The 19,602-nt window shown below is 41.2% G+C and overlaps 1 protein-coding gene across 1 annotated transcript in view; it reads right to left on the bottom strand.

The window, feature by feature from the left end:
* Nucleotides 1-19,602, bottom strand: part of st18 (ST18 C2H2C-type zinc finger transcription factor) — a 427,076-nt gene that overhangs the window by 72,194 nt on the left and 335,280 nt on the right. Inside the window, exons 13-16 of the mRNA XM_072570512.1 lie at nucleotides 18,766-18,968; nucleotides 15,449-15,685; nucleotides 7,641-7,756; nucleotides 2,293-2,355 (exon numbers count right to left, since the gene is read on the bottom strand). Of these exons, the coding sequence (XP_072426613.1) occupies nucleotides 2,293-2,355; nucleotides 7,641-7,756; nucleotides 15,449-15,685; nucleotides 18,766-18,968 (619 nt within the window). The remainder of the gene's footprint in view (nucleotides 1-2,292; nucleotides 2,356-7,640; nucleotides 7,757-15,448; nucleotides 15,686-18,765; nucleotides 18,969-19,602) is intronic.

A 19,602-nucleotide genomic window follows, 5' to 3' on the forward strand; every position in this document is an offset into this window, starting at 1 on the left:
TGCAGAGTTGTGTTAGTGATGTGCTCACTAAGTCTAATTTAGATAGTGTATCCGCTGAAGTGAAAGTCAGGGAACTGGTGGAAGATGCACATGAAAGCCTTGCTTATGCATCCTCTTAGGATTCACAGGCTTCTTCCTCAGAGTTGAGGGAAGTTGAGATGAGCAGAGTTGAGGATTTCCAAAGCTGACCTCTTAGAGGCTGAGTGTTTTAATGGCTACATAAGAGAAGAGACAACATTAGTTGAGTAAGAGTGATACAATTTCAGAATGGCTTAACATTGGTGATAATGGGAAAGCAGGATAGCACAGCACAATGAGCTTTACTGGGTTACTTGGCCTTGAAGTCTTGGTCTTCCTTCACGAGTGGTCGTGATTTTCTCTGGTAAATTCCAACATCTTTTTCTTATATGGGATGAGGAACTGAATGCCCACCCTCTCCCTGTCATAAGCTGGCTTTAATTCTCTCATTCCAGTTGTGAGACAATATTTCCAAAAATGAGAATAAAAAGGAAGAATCCAATATGAAACAAGTTGATGGGAAAACTAATTACTGCAGATGCTGGAATCTGTACTGGAAGCAACAAATGCTGGAGATCAGAGTGGGCAAGGCAGCACCCATGGAAAGAAAGAAAGCTAATTTACTGAATCTAGACTGTTCATCAGAGCTGAAGTAGTGTGGAGGGGGCAGCATTTATGCAATAGTTGGGGGAGTGGGGAAGTGGAGTGCTAGAGGAAGAATGCTTATAGTTCAGATTAAGTGATCAGAATGTGAGAATGACAGAACAATGGAGTGTCTAACTGCCAGACTGGAAAGAACTGAAATGGGTGGAGGGGAAAGAGGACATGGTGACACAGAATGTAACAAGTAAAACTAAAAGAAAGGGAAGGATTTTTTTATTTAGAATCCCTACAGTGTGGTAACAGGACATAAGACCCAACAAGTCCACATCAATCCTCTGAAGAGTAACTCACCCAGACCCGTTCATCTATCCTATTATTCTACATTTCCACTGACCAATGCACCTAACTTAAATTCACCTAACCTGCACATCTTTGGACTGGGGTGTACACCCCAGTCCAACACCGGCATCTCAAAATCATCTTTGGACTGTGGGAGGAACCCGGAGCAAATCCACACAGACATGGGGAGAATGTGCAAACTCTATACAGACAGTTGCCTGAGGCTAGAATCAAACACGGGTCCCTGGAGCTGTGAGGCAGCAGTGCTAACCACTCAGCTACCATGCCACCCGAGCCACTATACCGGAGTGGGTTTACAGTTTCAAGCTACTGAACTCAAGATTAAGTTCAGAAGGTTGTAAGGTGCCTCACCTGATGATGAGATGTTGTTCCTCCAGTTTGGACTGTGATTCACAGGAGCATTGCAGCATACCAAGGACAGACAAGTGGGCAGGATGTTGTGTTAAAATAACCAGCTATGGCAAGGTTAGGGTTATGCTTGTGCTTGGAAAGCTATGGGAAAATTACTATTGATGATACAGAAGTTGGTCAGGTGGTAAAGTCCCCAGTGAGTAGGAAGTGCAGAGGGCAGGAAGTGTTAGTGTTTTTGGGAAGACTAGGTGGGTGAAAGCTATTTAATACACATAACAGTTGAATAGTTGAATAATTGAATAGTAAGAGGTTGTAGCCCATGAGCTCTGGTGAGATGCACATGCAGTGGCAGAATGCCTGGTGGCCCTGTGATGTGAGGTAGTAGAGAGAAGATGGCGTCACTTATCGCATGAGGAGTGCAGAAGATCAGTGACCTTCTTTCTGGAAAAACAGCACTGCCATGGACAACTGGCTTTCTCCAGGTGCACTGAGTTTGGTGGCAGGGCCTGTTTTACCAGTCAGCAAGAATTGGCACTGCCATCCTTTCTACCATCTCATCCATCAGCACTTCCAACCCTCTGCAGATGAACCGTGGAGCTAACTTGCCTTCCTGCGTTATTTCCTTTGGGATAATAGTGCAGGAGCACAGTGTGACTTTCTACCTTGTAGCGTTTTAAAAATGGAGCCAGCAGCATGAAGGCTGCATCAGCGAGCGAGCATTTCCACCCCTCCTGCCACATGACTCCATGAGGCGAGCACCAAATGAGGAGCAAAGGATTGCATGAGAAAAGACAAAAGACATACTGGTGATGGCAGAGTCAGCTTATTGAATCTCACTCAAAAATTAAAATGTAAGCAGACTAATGTAGCAGCCCATTGCAATAAATACTACTAAAGTATTCATGGTTTATGTTTCAAGAAATTAATGTTTCTTTGGGATGCTGGGATACTTTCACATACCTGCGGTGGGATGCATAATTTCCAGTTACGTGGCCACTACCGTCACATCCTGGGGTTGGGCAACTAGGAAACAACATTACAAAAAAATGATCAAATTGACAGCATAAGACAAAATATCTCCAGGCGTTCAAGAATATACAATCATTACTCCATATGTGTGAGGGGTCTGTTCCCGAGAACCCTGCAAATGATGAAATTTGTAAGTTAAAATAGGTTAAAATGATTAAAAATATCACAGATACATGATTTTTGCCTGTGGATGTTAATTTCTGTTGTGACTTATTTTTTGGTACGTATTGGTGAATTTGTGATTCGTGATTTCACAGATACAGAGGATTTACTGAAATTATTTCAATCAAAAATATCCATGCCTAAATATTCCAGGAAGGTGGTTAAGATACAATTTCACTACTAAGAATTTGTGCTATGATTTAACATTTTGGTTTTGCATTTAATGGTAACTCTAAAGTCTGAATAATTGATATTTTGTTAACATTCTAAAGGAAATCATTTGTAACCACTTATCACACAGAGTTTTTGCTATCCATTAATGATTATCTTACACCTGTAGAAAGGGGGAAAGCAAATCTGTAAATCAGGAGGGTTCCTACATATACAAGAAGCTCAAGATTCGAATAATAGTTTCCAGCGGTTTCTTCACAATAATTACTTTTCGAAATTAGAAAGCACTCATTTCAAAATTAATAGATAAATAAAGACGTCTATTCATCAGGGCACTTTCCATGGTCTCAGTACGTTGTAAAATGATTTGCAGCCCAAGGAGTGCGCTCAAAATGAAATCACTGTTGTAGGGAAATACAGCAGTTAATTTCCAAAGAGTAAGGTCCGACAAACAGGAGTGAGATAATACTCAATCCATTCATCCTATGACAATTTTGGTGGAGAGTTTAGCATTGACCAGGATTTCCCTTGTTTTTCTTCAAACAGTTCCATGGGATTACTTATACCAACCTGACAGTGCAGATAGGTCCTTGGGTCAATAACTCATTGAGGATGGGCAAACTAAGAAAAGAATGGAAGTTGGAACAAAGGGAGTCTGGATGGTAACCTGTAACTAGTTGAGTGCCACGGGGATCATTGCCAGGGCCACAATTATTTCCAATATATATTATTGACTTGGATGAGGGAAGTGAGTGCCAAGTTTCTGGATGACACAAAAGTAGGTGGGAACCAAGTGGCGATGATGGCACAAAGAATCCACTGAGGAATATAGACAGGTTAAGCAAGTGGGTAAAAACTTGGCAGATGTAAAATCATGTGGGAAAATGTGTAATTATGCATTTTGACAGGAAGAATGGAGGAGCTGAATATTATTCAAATGAAGAAAGATTGCAGTAAGCTACACCACAGAGAACTTTGGGGGATCTCATCATAAATCATTCAAAGCTGGTATTCAAGTTCAGCAGCTAATACCAAACACATATAATGTTGGCAATATTTCAAAGTGAAAAGAGTATAAAACTGGGAAGTGTTGCTAAAACTATATAAAGCACTACTGTACTCAGATCATAACTGAAATACCGCGAACAGCTTTGTTCCCCTTACCTAAGTAAAATTACGCTAGTATTGCAGGCAGTCCAGAGAAGTTGATCCTAATAAAGAATAGGTTTTCTTAAAAAAGAGAGATTGAATAAGTTGAACTTGTGCTCATTGGAGTTTAGAAGAATAAATGGTGACCTTATTGAAACACGCAGGATTCTTTGGGGACTTGGAGGTAGGTGTGGAGAGGTTGTTTTCCCCTGTGAGAGAATCAAGGACCAGATGACCTAATCTCGGAATAAAGGGTTTTCCATAAAAGATGAGATGAAAAAGTCTTCTCTCAGTGGATAGTAGAATCCTTTACCACAGACAGCATTTGAGGCTGGGTCATTATGAACAATTAGAGTTGAGATGGACAGAGTTTAATCAGTAAGGGAATCAAGAATTATTAGGAAAAAGAAGTGAGGTATAGTTGAGGATTATCAGATCAGCCATGATTTCATTGAATGGTGGAACAAACTGTGGGCTGAATGGTCTACTCCTGGTCCTACGTCTTATGGTTTTATCGGAAATATGACACCAAGCAACGAATGACTTCCTTGTAGATGTTCCAGCCTTGAAACCTATTGCGCTGTGCTGATGGATTGATAAGTGTAAATCAGCATTTGAACTGAATGCAAGTCAAATTTTCTGTATTTAAAATACATGATGGTTGGGACTTATCCTTGTATAAGCAAAGCATTTTACATAATTTCACAGCACACCACAATTTATGAAAGAGTCCTGCTGTAGGGTTACATGGGAAAATTTTACAAACATATTTTACGTATTTGTTTAGGGAGTAATAATAGTATGATTTCATGTGTGATACTTTTCAAATTTTGAATTTACTCCTTCAAACATTCTGCCAATCCATGGTTTGAGCACAGAAAAGGAACTGGGCGTCATTAAGAGATTTTGAAACAAAAATAAGCATTTGACACTTTTTGTGAAAATAACAATATTAGTTGAATCATGGAGTTCCAGGTGAGATTGCGACTGAAGCAGTAATAGACGATTGGATAATGCAGAATCTCTTGTTTTTGCAGAAAGCAAGATGAGCATGACAGTGGTCTCCTTATGCTCCAGAATCATTCATGATTTTATGATCAAAGTGAAAAGGGAATCTCTGTCAATCGAGCTTCTTTAATTAAATGAAGAACTGAAAGAAACAAAACTTGTCTCACTCCATCAAAGGACATGGAGGAGATGTGAACATTTAAACACTGAGAGAAATTGAAGTTTTAAGCATTATAACAATATAATCTGTGGGTTATAACAAATGTGGAAGTATAGCCAAATGGAAATGATAAAGTAATTGGCATAGTGATAGAATATGTCCCTAACATATACCTCAAAATAATCTATAGTTATCTTGAAACATTCTTGGTTTGCAATATGTGAGTTGACATACTGCTACAGTATTTGCCCTGTTAGCCACTGCTGGCACCTTGTGATATCTGCCTCCTCTACCAGTATTTGGCACCAGATAATAGTTATTTGAGATTGTTCACTGCTACCTATCCACCTTTCTCTGTACTATGTCAAGACCCTATCTAATGAGCAATATTAGAGAATAAAGCACTTGCGAATCTAAAAGATGTACTATTATTTATTGTTTATTTCATGATTACAGTCTGTACTGGAAACAGTAAGGAGCAGCACGGTGGTTCAGTGGTTAGTATTGCTGCTTCACAGTGCCAGGCATTTGGGTTCAATTCCATCTTCAGGTGACTGTGTGGAGTTTGCATATTCTCCTTGTGTCTGCATGGGTTTCCTCCCACAGTCCAAAGATATGGAGCTAAAATGGATTAGCTATGCTAAATTGCCCACTGTGTCCAGGGATATGTAGGTTGGTGGGATTAGCCATGGGAAATGCAGGATTATAGGGATAGGGTTGGTATGTGTAAAAACAATGACTGCAGATGCTGAAAACCAAATACTGGATTAGTGGTGCTGGAAGAGCACAGCAGTTCAGGCAGCATCCAACGAGCAGCGAAATCGACGTTTCGGGCAAAAGCCCTTCATCAGGAATAAAGGCAGTGAGCCTGAAGCGTGGAGAGATAAGCTAGAGGAGGGTGGGGGTGGGGAGAAAGTAGCATAGAGTGGGGGAGGAGATGAAGGTGATAGGTCAAGGAGGAGTGGATAGGTGGAAAAGAAGATAGGCAGGTCGGACAAGTCCGGACAAGTCAAGGAGACAGTTACTGAGCTGAAAGTTTGAAACTAGGGTGAGGTGGGGGAAGGTGAAATGAGGAAGCTGTTGAAGTCCACATTGATGCCCTGGGGTTGAAGTGTTCCGAGGCGGAAGATGAGGCGTTCTTCCTCCAGGCGCCTGGTGGTGAGGGAGCAGCGGTGAAGGAGGGCCAGGACCTCCATGTCCTTGGCAGAGTGGGAGGGGGAGTTGAAATGTTGGGCCGCGGGGCGGTTTGGTTGATTGGTGCGGGTGTCTCGGAGATGTTCCCTAAAGCGCTCTGCTAGGAGGCGCCCAGTCTCCCCAATGTAGAGGAGACCACATCGGGAGCAACGGATACTATAAATGATATTGGTGGATGTGCAGGTGAAACTTTGATGGATATGGAAGGCTCCTTTAGGGCCTTGGATAGAGGTGAGGGAGGAGGTGTGGGCACAGGTTTTACAGTTCCTGCGGTGGCAGGGGAAAGTGGGTCGTAGGGGGGTGTGGACCTGACCAGGTAGTCACAGAGGGAACGGTCTTTGCGGAAGGCGGAAAGGGGTGGGGAGGGAAATATATCCCTGGTGGTGGGGTCTTTTTGGAGGTGGCGGATATGTTGGCGGATGATTTGGTTGATGCGAAGGTTTGTAGGGTGGAAGGTAAGCACCAGGGGCGTTCTGTCCTTGTTACGGTTGGAGAGGTGGGGTCTGAGGGCGGAGATGCGGGATGTGGACGAGATGCGTTGGAGGGCATCTTTAACCACGTGGGAAGGGAAATTGCGGTCTCTAAAGAAGGAGGCCATCTGGTGTGTTCTATGGTGGAACTGGTCCTCCTGGGAGCAGATATGGCGGCGGCAGAGAAATTGGGAATACGGGATGGCATTTTTGCAAGAGATAGGGTGGGAAGAGGTGTAGTCCAGGTAGCTATGGGAGTCGGTGGGTTTGTAAAAAATGTCAGTGTCAAGTCGGTCGTCACTAATGGAGATGGAGAGGTCCAGGAAGGGGAGCGAGGTGTCAGAGATAGTCCAGGTAAATTTAAGGTCAGGGTGGAATGTGTTGGTGAAGTTGATGAATTGCACAACCTCCTCGCGGGAGCACGAGGTGGCGCCAATGCAGTCATCAATGTAGCGGAGGAAGAGGTGGGGAGTGGTGCCGGTGTAATTACGGAAGATCAACTGTTCTACATAGCCAACAAAGAGACAGGCATAGCTGGGGCCCATACGTGTGCCCATGGCTACGCCTTTGGTCTGGAGGAAGTGGGAGGATTAGGGTTGGTTGGTATGGGTGGAATGCTCTTCGGACGGTCAGTGTGGTCTTGATGGGTTGAATGGTCTGCTTCCACACTGTAGGGATTCTATGATTCTAAATGGAAATTTGGGACACTGGGACTCCACACAGACAGTCCACCCAGGGTGGAATCAAACCCAGATTCCTAGCACGGTAAGGCAGTAGTGCTAACCACTGCGCCACCCCATTAATTTGACATTAATGCAAACAAAAAAAACTTTGAATTTGCTTTGACTCCTTATATATCACCCTTCCCAAAGTCAATCCACCCCCATTGCTTTTTTGTACCTGTAATGTTCATTCTTTTAAAATAATAGCTACATGTCTTTGTACACAGGTAGCTCATGACTCACGTTATGAGCTCTTTCTTTGAATCTTTGCTCAGAACTTTGGACTGCGAACTTGCGACAGTCACCTCACCAGGGTACCTCCTTTCTTCCATACCTTCTTCTGGGCCAATGTCTTCTTTCTGCAATCACAACAAATCAAATAATACAAAATACATATATAGTCGAATTTCCAGTGCAAATTGTTATCCAACATTTAAAGTGCTTTTTTTATTGAGTTTCTGCTCAAACACATTAGTATATTTCCAAGTGTAAATTCTGTCATGAACCAAACGCTTAAATCATTTTTAAGAACTTTAGAAAATGAAAAGTTGAAAAAATACAAATTTACAAAAGCTTTAGCAAGTACTCTTTAATATATTTGAAAGAAGTAATTTGCCACTAATGTTCCAGAAGTGACACACCTAAGGTGTTTACTGGAATGTTTATGGTGGCCTAGTGGATAGTACTGCTGCCTCACAATGCCAGGGACCCGAGTTTGATTCCAGCCTCGGGCGACGACCTGTGTGAGGTTTGCGCATTCTTCCCGTGTCTTCATGGGTTTCCTCCGGGTGCTCTGGTTTCCTCCCACAATCCAAAGATGTGCAGGTTAGGTGAATTGGTCATGCTAAATTGCCCCATAGTGTTCAGGAATGTGTAGATTAGGTGCATTAGTCAGGGGTACATGTAGAGTGATGGGGTAGGGGAATGGGTCTGCGTGGGTTCCTCTTCGAGGAACGGTGTGAACTTATTGGGCCAAATGGCCTGTTTCAACACTGTAGGGATTCTATGAAAAAATATTGTAATATCATAGAAGCACATTGGTCAGGATTTACTGTAACCAGAAAAAATATATCTGGTGTTCATTAAACTTTCCCTGGCATATTTAGTCTCCACTAGTGTTTGCACAGTAAGTTGCTATAAGTGGGACTTCAAAATGAACTAGTGCCCTCTAAAGGGGAGGTCAGATCTGTGTGAACAGGGTAACCAACAGGCATCTCCTTAATCAATGAGGTTGACCAATCATTAATGGACAGGGAATATAAATTACTTAATTCAATATCAAGTTAGGTGTAGAATCAAAATAAGGAAAATGAAAAATGGGTTAACTCAGTACAAACAGAGGAATGGCAGAAAGAAAAACAAACTGTTCTTGAAATATCTTGAAACATCGTTTTTTTCAGGTAATTACAGGCCGGCGAGTCTCCCGTCAGTGGTGAGGAAGCTGTTGCAGAAGATTCCGAGGGACAGTATTTATTCACACTTGGAAGCAAATGGTCTTGTTGTGAGGGGAAGGTCGTGTCTCACCAACTTGTTTGCATTTTTTGAGGAGGTGACAAGAACAATTGATGAGGGAAAGCAGTGGATATTGTCAAAATGGACTTTAGCGAGGCACTTGATAAGGTGCTTCATTGTACAGATCTAGGATGTGATGATTGGATGGATACAAAACTGGCTTGGTCATAGAAGACAGAGGGCAGTGTGGAAGGGTGCTTTTCATAAAGGAGATAAATAACTCGTGATGTTCTGCAGGGATCAAAGTGCTGGGACCTTTGTTGCTTGTAATATATATAAATGATCTGGAGGAAAATGTAGGTGGGTCTGATTAGTAAGTTTGGCAGAGTTGCAGATAGTTAGGAGGCTTGTTAAAGGGTACAGCAGGATATTGATAGATTGCAGATTTGGGCAGAGAAATGGCAGATGGAGTTTAATCTGGACAAATATGAGGTGATGCATTTTGTAAGATCAAATTCAGGCACAAGTTATGCAGTAAATGGCAGAACCCTTAGGAACGTTGACATACAGAGGGATCTGGGCATACAGGTCCACAGACCCCTGAAAGTGGAAACACAGGTGGATAAGGTGGTCAAGAAGGCATAGAGCATGCTTGCCTTCATCGGCTAGATCGCTGACTCTAAAGGTTGGTGATTATGTCATAGCTGTACAAAACTTTAGTTCGGCCACATTTGGAATACTGCATGAGTTCGAGTTGTCCCACTATCAGAAGGATGTGGATCCTTTGGAAAGTGTGCAGAGAGGGGTTTACCAGTATGTTACCTAGTCTGGAGGTTTTAGTTGTAAGGAGATGTTGGATAAACTTCGATTGTTTTCATTGGAAAGATAAAGGCTGAGGGGTGACCTGATAAGGGTCTACAAAATTATGAGAGGCATAGATAGGGTGGATAGTCAGAGGCTTTTTCCCAGAGTGCAAAGGTCAACTATAAGAGGGCACAGGTTCAAGGTGAGAGAGGAAAAGTTTAGTGGAGAAGTGCGTGAAAGCTTTCCACACAGAAGAACACATGCCAGTGGAGGTTGTGGAAGCAGGCACATTAGCAACGTTTAAGGCATATCTTGACAGACACATGAATGTGAGGCAAGCAGGAATAGATACCACACAGGAGCATTAAGTAATGGGTCTAAATAAAGAACAGGAATTGACACAGGCTTGGTGGGCTGAAAGGCATGTTTCTGTGCTTTTTTTAATTGTAATTAAAAATCGGGAGAAATATGACCCCAGATTTAAAAGAGTTCATTTCAAGTGCCTAAAAAATGATTTATCAGGCTATTAAAATAGATTACTAAAGTTGAAATGGACAGGTCCAGATTTCTGAGATGAGCTTAGTCCGAAGCTATATGTACAATAACTGCATGTGCACAATACCTTGAAAAAAGGAATGAGACAATGAGATGGTGTTTCGCACATATTATGGAGGAGCACTGCATCTCAGGTAGCAACTTTTGTTTTTTCTTCGTATCTTTTGCAGTTGTACAGTCATAGAGCTGTACAGCATGGAAAATAACCTTTGATCCAACTCATCCATGCCAACCAGATATCTGAAATTAATTTACTCCCATTTGCTAGCATTTGGCCCATATCCTTTTAAACATTTCCTATTCATGGACCCTTCCAGGTGCCTTTTAGATGTTGTAATTGTCCCAGCCTCCACCACTTCCTCTGATAGTTCATTCCATACGTACACCATGTTCTGTGTGAAAAAAGGTTACCTCTTAGCTCCCTTTTAAATCTTTCCACTCTCACCTTAAACCTGTGCTCTCTAGTTTTGGACTCCCCCACCCTGGGGAAAAGATCTTGGCTATTTCACCCTATCTATGTCCCTCATGATTTTATAAATTAACTTAAGGTTACCCATCAGCCTCCAACACTCCAGGGGAAACAGTCCCAGCCTGTTCAGCCTTTATTGCTTAAAATCCTCCAACCTAGCAACATCCTTGTAATTTTTTTCTGAACACTTTAAAGTTTCACAACATCTTTCCTGTTGCAGGGAAACTAGAATTGAATGCAATATTCCAAAAGTGATCTAACTAATACCCTGTACAGCCTCAACATGACCTCCCAACTCCTATACTCAGTGCTCTGTCCAATAAAGGAAAGGATATCACACACCTTCTTCACTATCCTGTCTATATGCAACTCCACTTTCAAGGAACTATGAAACTGCACTTCAAGGTCTCTTTGTTCAGCAACACTCTCCAGGACCTTACCAACAATTGTGTAAGTCTGCCCTGACTTGCCTTTCCAAACTTCAGCACCTCACATTTATCTAAATTAAACTCAATCTGCCACTCCTCGGCCCATTGGCCCACCTGATCAAGATCCCATTGTATTCTTGGTAATCTTCTTTGTTGTCCACTACACCTCCAATTTTGATGTCATCTTACTAATCATATCTCCTACATTCACATCCAAATCATTTATATAAATGATGAAAAGCAGTGGACCCAGCACCAATCCTTGTGGCACACCACTGGTCACAGGCCTCCAGACAGAAAAACAACCCTCCACCACTACCCTTTGTCTCCTACCTTCGAAGTTAAAAATAACACAGCACCAGGTTATAGTCCAACAGGTTTATTTGGAAGCACTAATTTTTGGAGCGCTGCTCCTTCATCAGGTAGTTTTTCTAAATAAATATGTTGGACTATAACCTGGTGTGTGATTTTTAACTTTGTCCGCCCCAGTCCAGCACTGGGTCCTCAACATCATTCTTCCTTTGAGCCAGTTCTGTATCCAAATGTCTAGTTCTCCTTGTATTCCATGTGATCTAATCTTGCCAACCAGTCTACAATGCCGAACCTTGTCAAATGCCTTACTGAAGTCCATAAAGATTATGTCCACCACTCTGCCTTCATCAATCCTTTTTGGTACTCCCTCAGAAAAATTAATTAAGTTAGTGAGCCATGATTTCCCATGCACAAAGCCATGTTGTCTATCCCTAATCCGTCCTTGCCTTTTCAAATACATGTAATTCCTGTCCCTCAGGATTCCTTCCAACTACTTGCCCAGCACTGATGTCAGGCTCACAGGTATATAATTTTCCTTACCATCTTTCGCAAATAATGGCACCCAAGTTAGCCACCTTCCCGTATTGCAGAACATCACCTATGACTATTGATGATAGAAATATCTTGGCAAATGGCTCAACAATCAGTTCCCTAGCTTCTCACAAAGTTCTGTTAGATGGGTGGGTCTTATCCACCCATATGCATTTCAAGACATCCAGCACCTCCTCTTCTGTAACATGGACATTTTTCAAGATGTCGCTATTTATTTCCCCAAATTCTCTATCCTTCATACCCTTTTCTACAGTAATCACTGGTACAAAATACTTGTTTGGTATTTCCCCCATATCCTGCAGTTATACACAAAGGCAGCCTTGCTGATCTTTAACGGGCCCTACACTCTCCCTAGTTACCCTTTTGTCCTTAATGTATTTGTTGAAACCCTTTGGATTCACCGTAACTCTATTTGCCAAAGCTATCTCATGGCTCCTTTTTGTCCTCCTCATTTCCCACTAAGTATACATCTACTATCTTTATATTCTTCTAAGGATTCACCTGATCTCTGCTGTCTATACCTGACATATGCTTCCTTCTTTTTCTTGACCAAAACCATAATTCCTCTAGTCATCCAGCATTCCCTACATCCACCAGCCTCACTTTTCACCCTAATTGGAACAGACTGTCTCTGGACTCTCGTTTCTCATTTTTGGAGGATTCTCACCTTCAGCCATCACTTTGCCAGTGAATATCCACCCCCAATCAACTTTAGAAAGCTCTTGCTTAATACTGTCAAAATTAGCTTCCTCCAATTTAGAACTTTAACTTTTAGATCCAGTCTATCCTTTCCATCACTACTTTAAAACGAACAGCATTATGATAACTGGCCCCAAAGCGCTGCCCCACTGACACCTCAGTCACCTGCCCAGTTTTATTTCCCAAGAGAAGATCAAGTTTTGCACCTTCTCTAGTAGGTACATCCACAAACTAAATCATAAAATTTTCTTGTACACACTTAACAAATTCCTCTCCATCCGAGCCCTTAACAATATGGCAGTCCCAGTCTATGTTTGGAAAATTAAAATCCCCCATTATTACCACCCTATTATTCTTCCAGATAACTGAGACCTCCTTACAAATTTGTTTCTCAATTTCTTGCTGACTTTTGGAGGGGTTCTATGGTTCAATCCCAATAAGGTGATCATCCCTTTCTTATTTCTTAGTTCCAAATATCCCCCAAAGTACAGCCTTAATGTTATTCCTAATCAAAAATGTGATTTCCCCTCCTCTCTTGCCCCCCATTTCATTCCTTCTATCACAGCTATACCCTGGAACACTAAGCTGCTAGTCCTGTCTATCCCCAAGGCACGTTTCTGTACTCAGTATGATGTCACAGTCCCATGTTCCCAACCATGCTCTGAGTTCATCTGTCTTACCGATTAGTCTCTTGCATTGAAATAAATGCAGTTCAATTTATCAGTCCTACCTCGTTTTCTGCTTTGTTCCTGCCTGCCTTGACTGCTAGATTTACTCCTTTTCCCAACTGCACCAGTCTCAGACTGATCTCTTTTCTCTGTATCTCCCTAAGTCCCATCCCTGTCCCCTATGAGTAGTTTAAATTCTCCCGAGCAGTTGTAGCAAAACTCCCTGTAAGTATATTAATCCCTTTCCAATTCAGGAGCAATCATCCTACCCCAGAAGACATTCCACTGATCCAAAAATGTGAATCCTTCTCCCTTGCACCAGCTCCTCAGCCATGCATTCAGCTGCTCTATCCTCCTATTCCTACTCTCACTAGCTCACAGCACCAGGAGTTAACCAAATATTACTATTCTCAAGGACTTCCTTTTTAAATTCTTGTGTAATTTCCTATGTTCTCTCCTCAGAAACTTGTCATTTTTTCCTCATATGCTGTTAGTTCCACCGTGTGCAACAACCTTCTGCTGACCCCTCTCCCTTCTGAGAATATTCTGTACTCTCTTCGAGATATCCTTGATCCTGGCACCAGGGAGGCAATTCTGCTGTCACTGTGTCTGTGTCAGTGTCTCTGACCAGAGAGTCTCCAATCTTGGAACCTGGCATGCCCCTAAATACATCAGAGCCAGTGTTGGTACTAGAAATCTGGACGTCAGTGCCACATTCCTCTTTGAGTCCATTACTCCCTATATTTTCCAAAACAGTATACCTGTATGAAATGTGGATAGCCACAGGAGACTCCTGTACTACCTGTCTACTCATCCTACCTTTCCAGGAGGTAACCCATCTATACAACTTGATCTGCAATTCTTCTCCTTTCCTGAAGCTGCCATCCATTAGCCCCCTAGTGCCAGTAAATTCCTCATTGTCTTTAACTGCTGCTCCTACTGATCCATGCGATCCGATAGGATTAACAACAAAATACACTTCCTGCAGACATAATCATCAGTAGCATAGAAACTCTCCCTAATCTCCCATATCCAACAGGAAGAGCGCATCACTCTACTAAAGGCTGTATTTGCATCTTAACAATCTACAGACCCAGAAAATAGCACAATCTTACTGCTCTAAAAACACTGCTCGAGAATATCTCTGTACGTATGTTTTATATTTTTAAAGTTTAATCAAGAGACAGATCTCAAAAAAAACCACATAATCAAGAAATACCCTACTCTATTCACTAATGTAGACTTACACAAAAAAAGCAAGCTATACTTTTAAAAAAGCCACCTAGCTGCTCCCTTGTTGTGAGCTCCCCCACATAGGTTTCTCCAACGTCAGCTCCAAGGAATTTCACTGTTTATTTTTCTTAGATCAAACTCCGATGTCTGAAGATCCTTGAAACTAAGCAGCTGAGGCAGTCAGCTTTGCAGGTTCACTGCTTAGTCACACAGTTGTGCAGGTTTACTTCATCTCCCGTTTGTTTCATCTCCCACATGATCCCTGCTTGCTCTCTCTTTCTCCTTTTTTAAAATGCTGCTGTTTTGACGTCTTTTTTCCAGAGGTTCCAAAACAATGCAGTAGCTTATAAAACAGTAATTACTACACCAAAAGTTTCAGAAAATCTGCTCCAACACTAAAAATACCTCAAAATGGAGCAACTCTTACAGCCACAATTTTTTTCCTGTCCTCCATCTTGGATTACCCTTGGATTTACTCCTTAAACGTTGTTCGCTGAGTTGTGCTTAAATAGCAGTTAGTGCCATTAACCTCTGTTATTTTTATTGTAAGTTTTGATCCCATATGCACTAAAATTGACCTCTTCCAGTGGAGACAAGTGGCACTGTGAAATTGGAAAAATGAATACATGTAAAATAATGAGCTAGAGATGTAATTTACAGAGATGAACCCTGACTAGCAGCATGGGCTAGGGGTGGTGGGTGGGTGGGTGGGAGCTGGGAACGGATGACTGAACCATCCCCATCCCCAAAATTACTTGATTTCTCTCACAAAATTCTGTTATTACGTCAAGTTTAGTCCACACAAAGGTAGCTGACAATTGCAATCTTCATTTACATATGACTTACATAAATGATCAAAAAGAAATCCTTCTGTATTACCTCTTTCTCTTCTTCCTTACGTATCTGTGCTTTAGTGTAATTGACAGGCGTATCCCATCCTTCTTGCTCACACAATGCTTGGTAGTACTGAGGAGTTATCAAGATACTGTTCAGGTAAGAGGGGGGAGATTCCGGTGTGCTTGCTGTAGAGATAACAGTGGCAACTTTGTCTCGGTTCCTATTCTTGTTCATGCTTAAGTCAAGTGTTCCATTTTCATCCACTTCTATGTCTGTGTTCTGCATTAAAAAGGCCTATAACTGTTATTATTCGAAATACATATGTGATCTATTATAATGTATTAAAGGGGTTACATTACTTTGAAGATTATTTTATGAAGCATAATTTCCCAGTGTAATGTATTCGTTCCTTGTTGCTTCGATTCAACTATAATCCTGAAACTCCAATTGATGACCAGCTCTGACAAATTTTAAAGGTTGTAGATGACCTTTAATCCTTTAATAAATACCTAAAAATAACCATTTTTACAGCAGGTTCTGGCAAGTTCTAATAAGTAGTAATGTAGCTGCTTGGAAAAGTGTAGTTTATATATTATATATAAAATCTTATCACACAAGTGAGACAGAAAACATCAAGTTCACAGTTACAAGCTGTACTGTACAAAAGTACATAATACAAATGATTGTTTCTTTGCAAACTCTAGAGAAAAATACATTTGCATTTTGCACATTAAACAATTTTGCTGCTAAAATTTAACAGGACAATTTTCCAAAAGAAAACTTCACAGGGTCAGATTGAGGACATGTTGCAATCATATAATCTACTTATGTTTTATAATCTTGATGTTAGTAGGTTTGTAAATACATCTCACATACTTGGAAAGAAAACGAACCATAAATTTTTTATGTTTTTTTACAAGCATTCAAACCTGAAAGTGATTGAATAAGAACATAAGAACAAAACTAAAAAGCAGCAATAGACCATTCAGTCCGTTCAGCCTGCTCTACCTCTTAGTAAAATTATATGTAATCTGATCAGGGCCTTGACTCCACTTTCCTGTCTAACCCTTGCTTACTAATCAGCAACCTACTTAACGCAGCGTTAAACACTGACCCAGCCTCCACTGCTTTCTGGGGAAAAAATTCCAAACACTAAAGACTCTCTGAGAGAAGACATTCGTCTTTATCTTTCCCTGAAAAGTGAAACTCCTTATTTTGAAACAACGCCTCCTAGATTTAGATTCCCACATGATTGGAAACATCCTTTGAGCAGCTACTCTGTCAAGTCTTCAAGGATTCACATTAGTTTCAACAATATCACCTCTCATGCTTAAGGATAGGAAGATGAGGTGTGAGTGGTTGGGTGGATAGATGGTTAGTAGTCTGGTTGCATCTAGTTGGGGTTAGTCAGGTGATCATGGCTGGATGGGTTGGATCGATTCATTGGGTTGGGTTGTGGGGAAATAGTGTTGAATTGGTGAGCTGGTTGTGGGTTTGGGGTGATTAGGTTGGATTGGGTAGTTGCTTGGTTGATCTGAGTCTGGTCAGGACAGGTTGGAGATAGTGGGATTCTGGAGTGACAAATCAGGTCTGGTCAATATATAGTTTGGGTGATTGGTTGTTCAGGACAGTTGAACCTGGTGAGGTAGGTAGTCATTCCTGATGAAGATCTTATGCCTGAATCGTGATTCTCCTGCTCCTTGGATGCTGCCTGACCTGCTCTGCTTTTCCAGCCCCACACTTTTCGAATCAGATAGGTAGTCAGCTTAGGGGTAATATGATCTGGTTGGTGGTTAGTTGGGAAGTCTGAAGGGTATTTGGGAAGTTGTGGAGTTGTTAGGTCAAGTCACAAGGATATTTGGGAGGTCTGAATGTAGTCACATGTGGTTATGGCTTGGAATAGCCAGGAACTGTGGAGCATGCATGGGGGACTGGGGACAGTTGAGGCATTAGTTTAACATTAAGTTAGGTTTTAAACTGGGTCATGTCCTGGGACACTATTAAGGTAAGCGATGCAGATTCATCCAAAGTCTTCAACTTTAGGTCAGAGTCAGAGATAGCAGAAGAATTGCCCACTCCAAGTTCATATTCCTGGGTAATTCCCCACATAAGTCGACAATCAGAACATCCACAGTGTCTAGACATCTGACTTCTTTCATAGGCCTTCCAATGGCACAGGAAACCAGAACTTGGAGTCTACATTTACTGGTTCTCCTTTGTCCATGTTCCTTGTTACAATCTCAAAGAATGTTTGTTACATTTGTGGATTTCCAACTTGCTATTATCTTGCAGAAACTGTTACTGTCTGTTTTTTATCTTCCATGCTAGTTTTCACTCAAACTCTAATATTGTCCTCTTTATTTTCTTTAGCTTTTGATTCTACTTTCTAAAACTTACCCATCTTCTGTCTACCACTAGTAATAATATTCACAATTAATGAACCAAACACTTGTCCATACATTTATAGAGAATTTAAAATGTTCTATAAATGTATTCTCATTTGGATTGTGGCTAACCTGAACAATGCAATCTAACTCCTTTTTGTAGTACATAGTATCCCTAGAGTATGGAACCAGGCCCTTCAGCCCATCCAGTCCACACTGACCCTCCAAAAAGCATCCCATCCAGACCCAAAACCCCTACCCTTTAACCTTGCACTTCCCATGGCAAATCCAGCCAGCTTGCACATCCCTAGATACTATGGACAATTTAGCATGGCCAGTCCACATAACCCGCCCATCTTTGGACTGTGGGAGGAAACTGGAGCCCCCAAAGGGAACCCACACAGACACCAGAGAATGTGTGAACTACACAAAGGCAGTCATCTGGGGTGAACCCAAGTCTCTGGCACTGTGAGGCTGCAGTGCTAACCATTGAGCCACCTCTTAGTACTTTGACATATTTGAATTTGAGTAACAACATTTCCATTTATTTGAATAAAGTACTGGACACTATGAAGATAATTGTGATAGCTATACTTTCAATGCTTCCTCAGAAAGTTATTTAGTTTTGTGCTTGTCTTGGTGCTTTATCTTAAGCCAATGTTATTGACTGCACATTCAGATACCAGCTTGGAGTATCTTGGGCTGTGGGTGTCCGTACATACAATGTCCCTGAGTCTGCTTACTCCTTATCTCTGAGTAAGGTTCTACAACTCTTATGTACTGTACACTCTTTTATTCACATCTATGAATAGGATCTCAAATATAGCTCTCTAATGTAGTGTCTAACACCTCTTTCTACACATGCTCATTCATGGATGTAAGAGCTATGCGATCAGTAACTTCACCGTGATTGACAGGAATCTCCTCCTTACCGCTAGTTGAGTGCAAATGAACATTTTGTAAATATTATCTCACCTTGGTTGACAAATCTTGTGCTTTTGTGGAGAGGTTCTCTGGTATCTCTCTGCAACGTGTGGATAGGTTGAGGATAGCTGCAGCTGCTATATGAGTTGCTTCAGTATCATGACTGTAGGTGTAGATACTGGAGTGGCATGGATTTTGTACAGAGGCACTGGATATTCGATTAGAGGAAGTCACTGGACCTGAAAAGTGTTTAGCTGGCAACAGGTGCAGAAAACACATGCATTAATATTAGTGTAATAATCTAATTATATTTGTAGTTCAACTTATTTCCTAATCTGTAAATTATTTTTCTTATTTAACGAACATAAAAGATAAAACAAAATCTACAAAAGCCAAATGGATATTAAAGAGGAATACACAAGTTGCACGCTATTCAATTTGTAGGAAAAATAAAATCCAATGATGATTGAACAAATGGTGCAGTGGAATATTGATATTGAATTCAGCATTTGATACCATGACCTGAGGAACTGACTTGAGTTAGGAAGGACTCTACATCTCATCTTCTCCCCTCATCTGAGGCATAGTAACCTTTAGGTTAAATGACCACCAGTTGTCTCTCTCTCTCTCTCTCTCTTGAGACAGCAGACTTATGGTCCACTAAGATTATGGCAACTTCATTTTTTTTGCTAAAGATATGAGACTATTCCCACAGTCTCTTTGCTATCCCAATTTATATAATATTTCAATACAACATATTATGACAAACAAAAACTAAATTCATCATTTAACTTGTCAAGTACTAAATATGAATTGTCAGATTGCTGGTAATTAAAAATGCATTAAATGGGATAATTTATATTTATTCAATGATATTTTAAGGTGATC

This window comes from Chiloscyllium punctatum, chromosome 5 (genome assembly GCF_047496795.1).
Source record: "Chiloscyllium punctatum isolate Juve2018m chromosome 5, sChiPun1.3, whole genome shotgun sequence".
In the NCBI taxonomy this organism is placed as follows: Eukaryota; Metazoa; Chordata; class Chondrichthyes; order Orectolobiformes; family Hemiscylliidae; genus Chiloscyllium; species Chiloscyllium punctatum.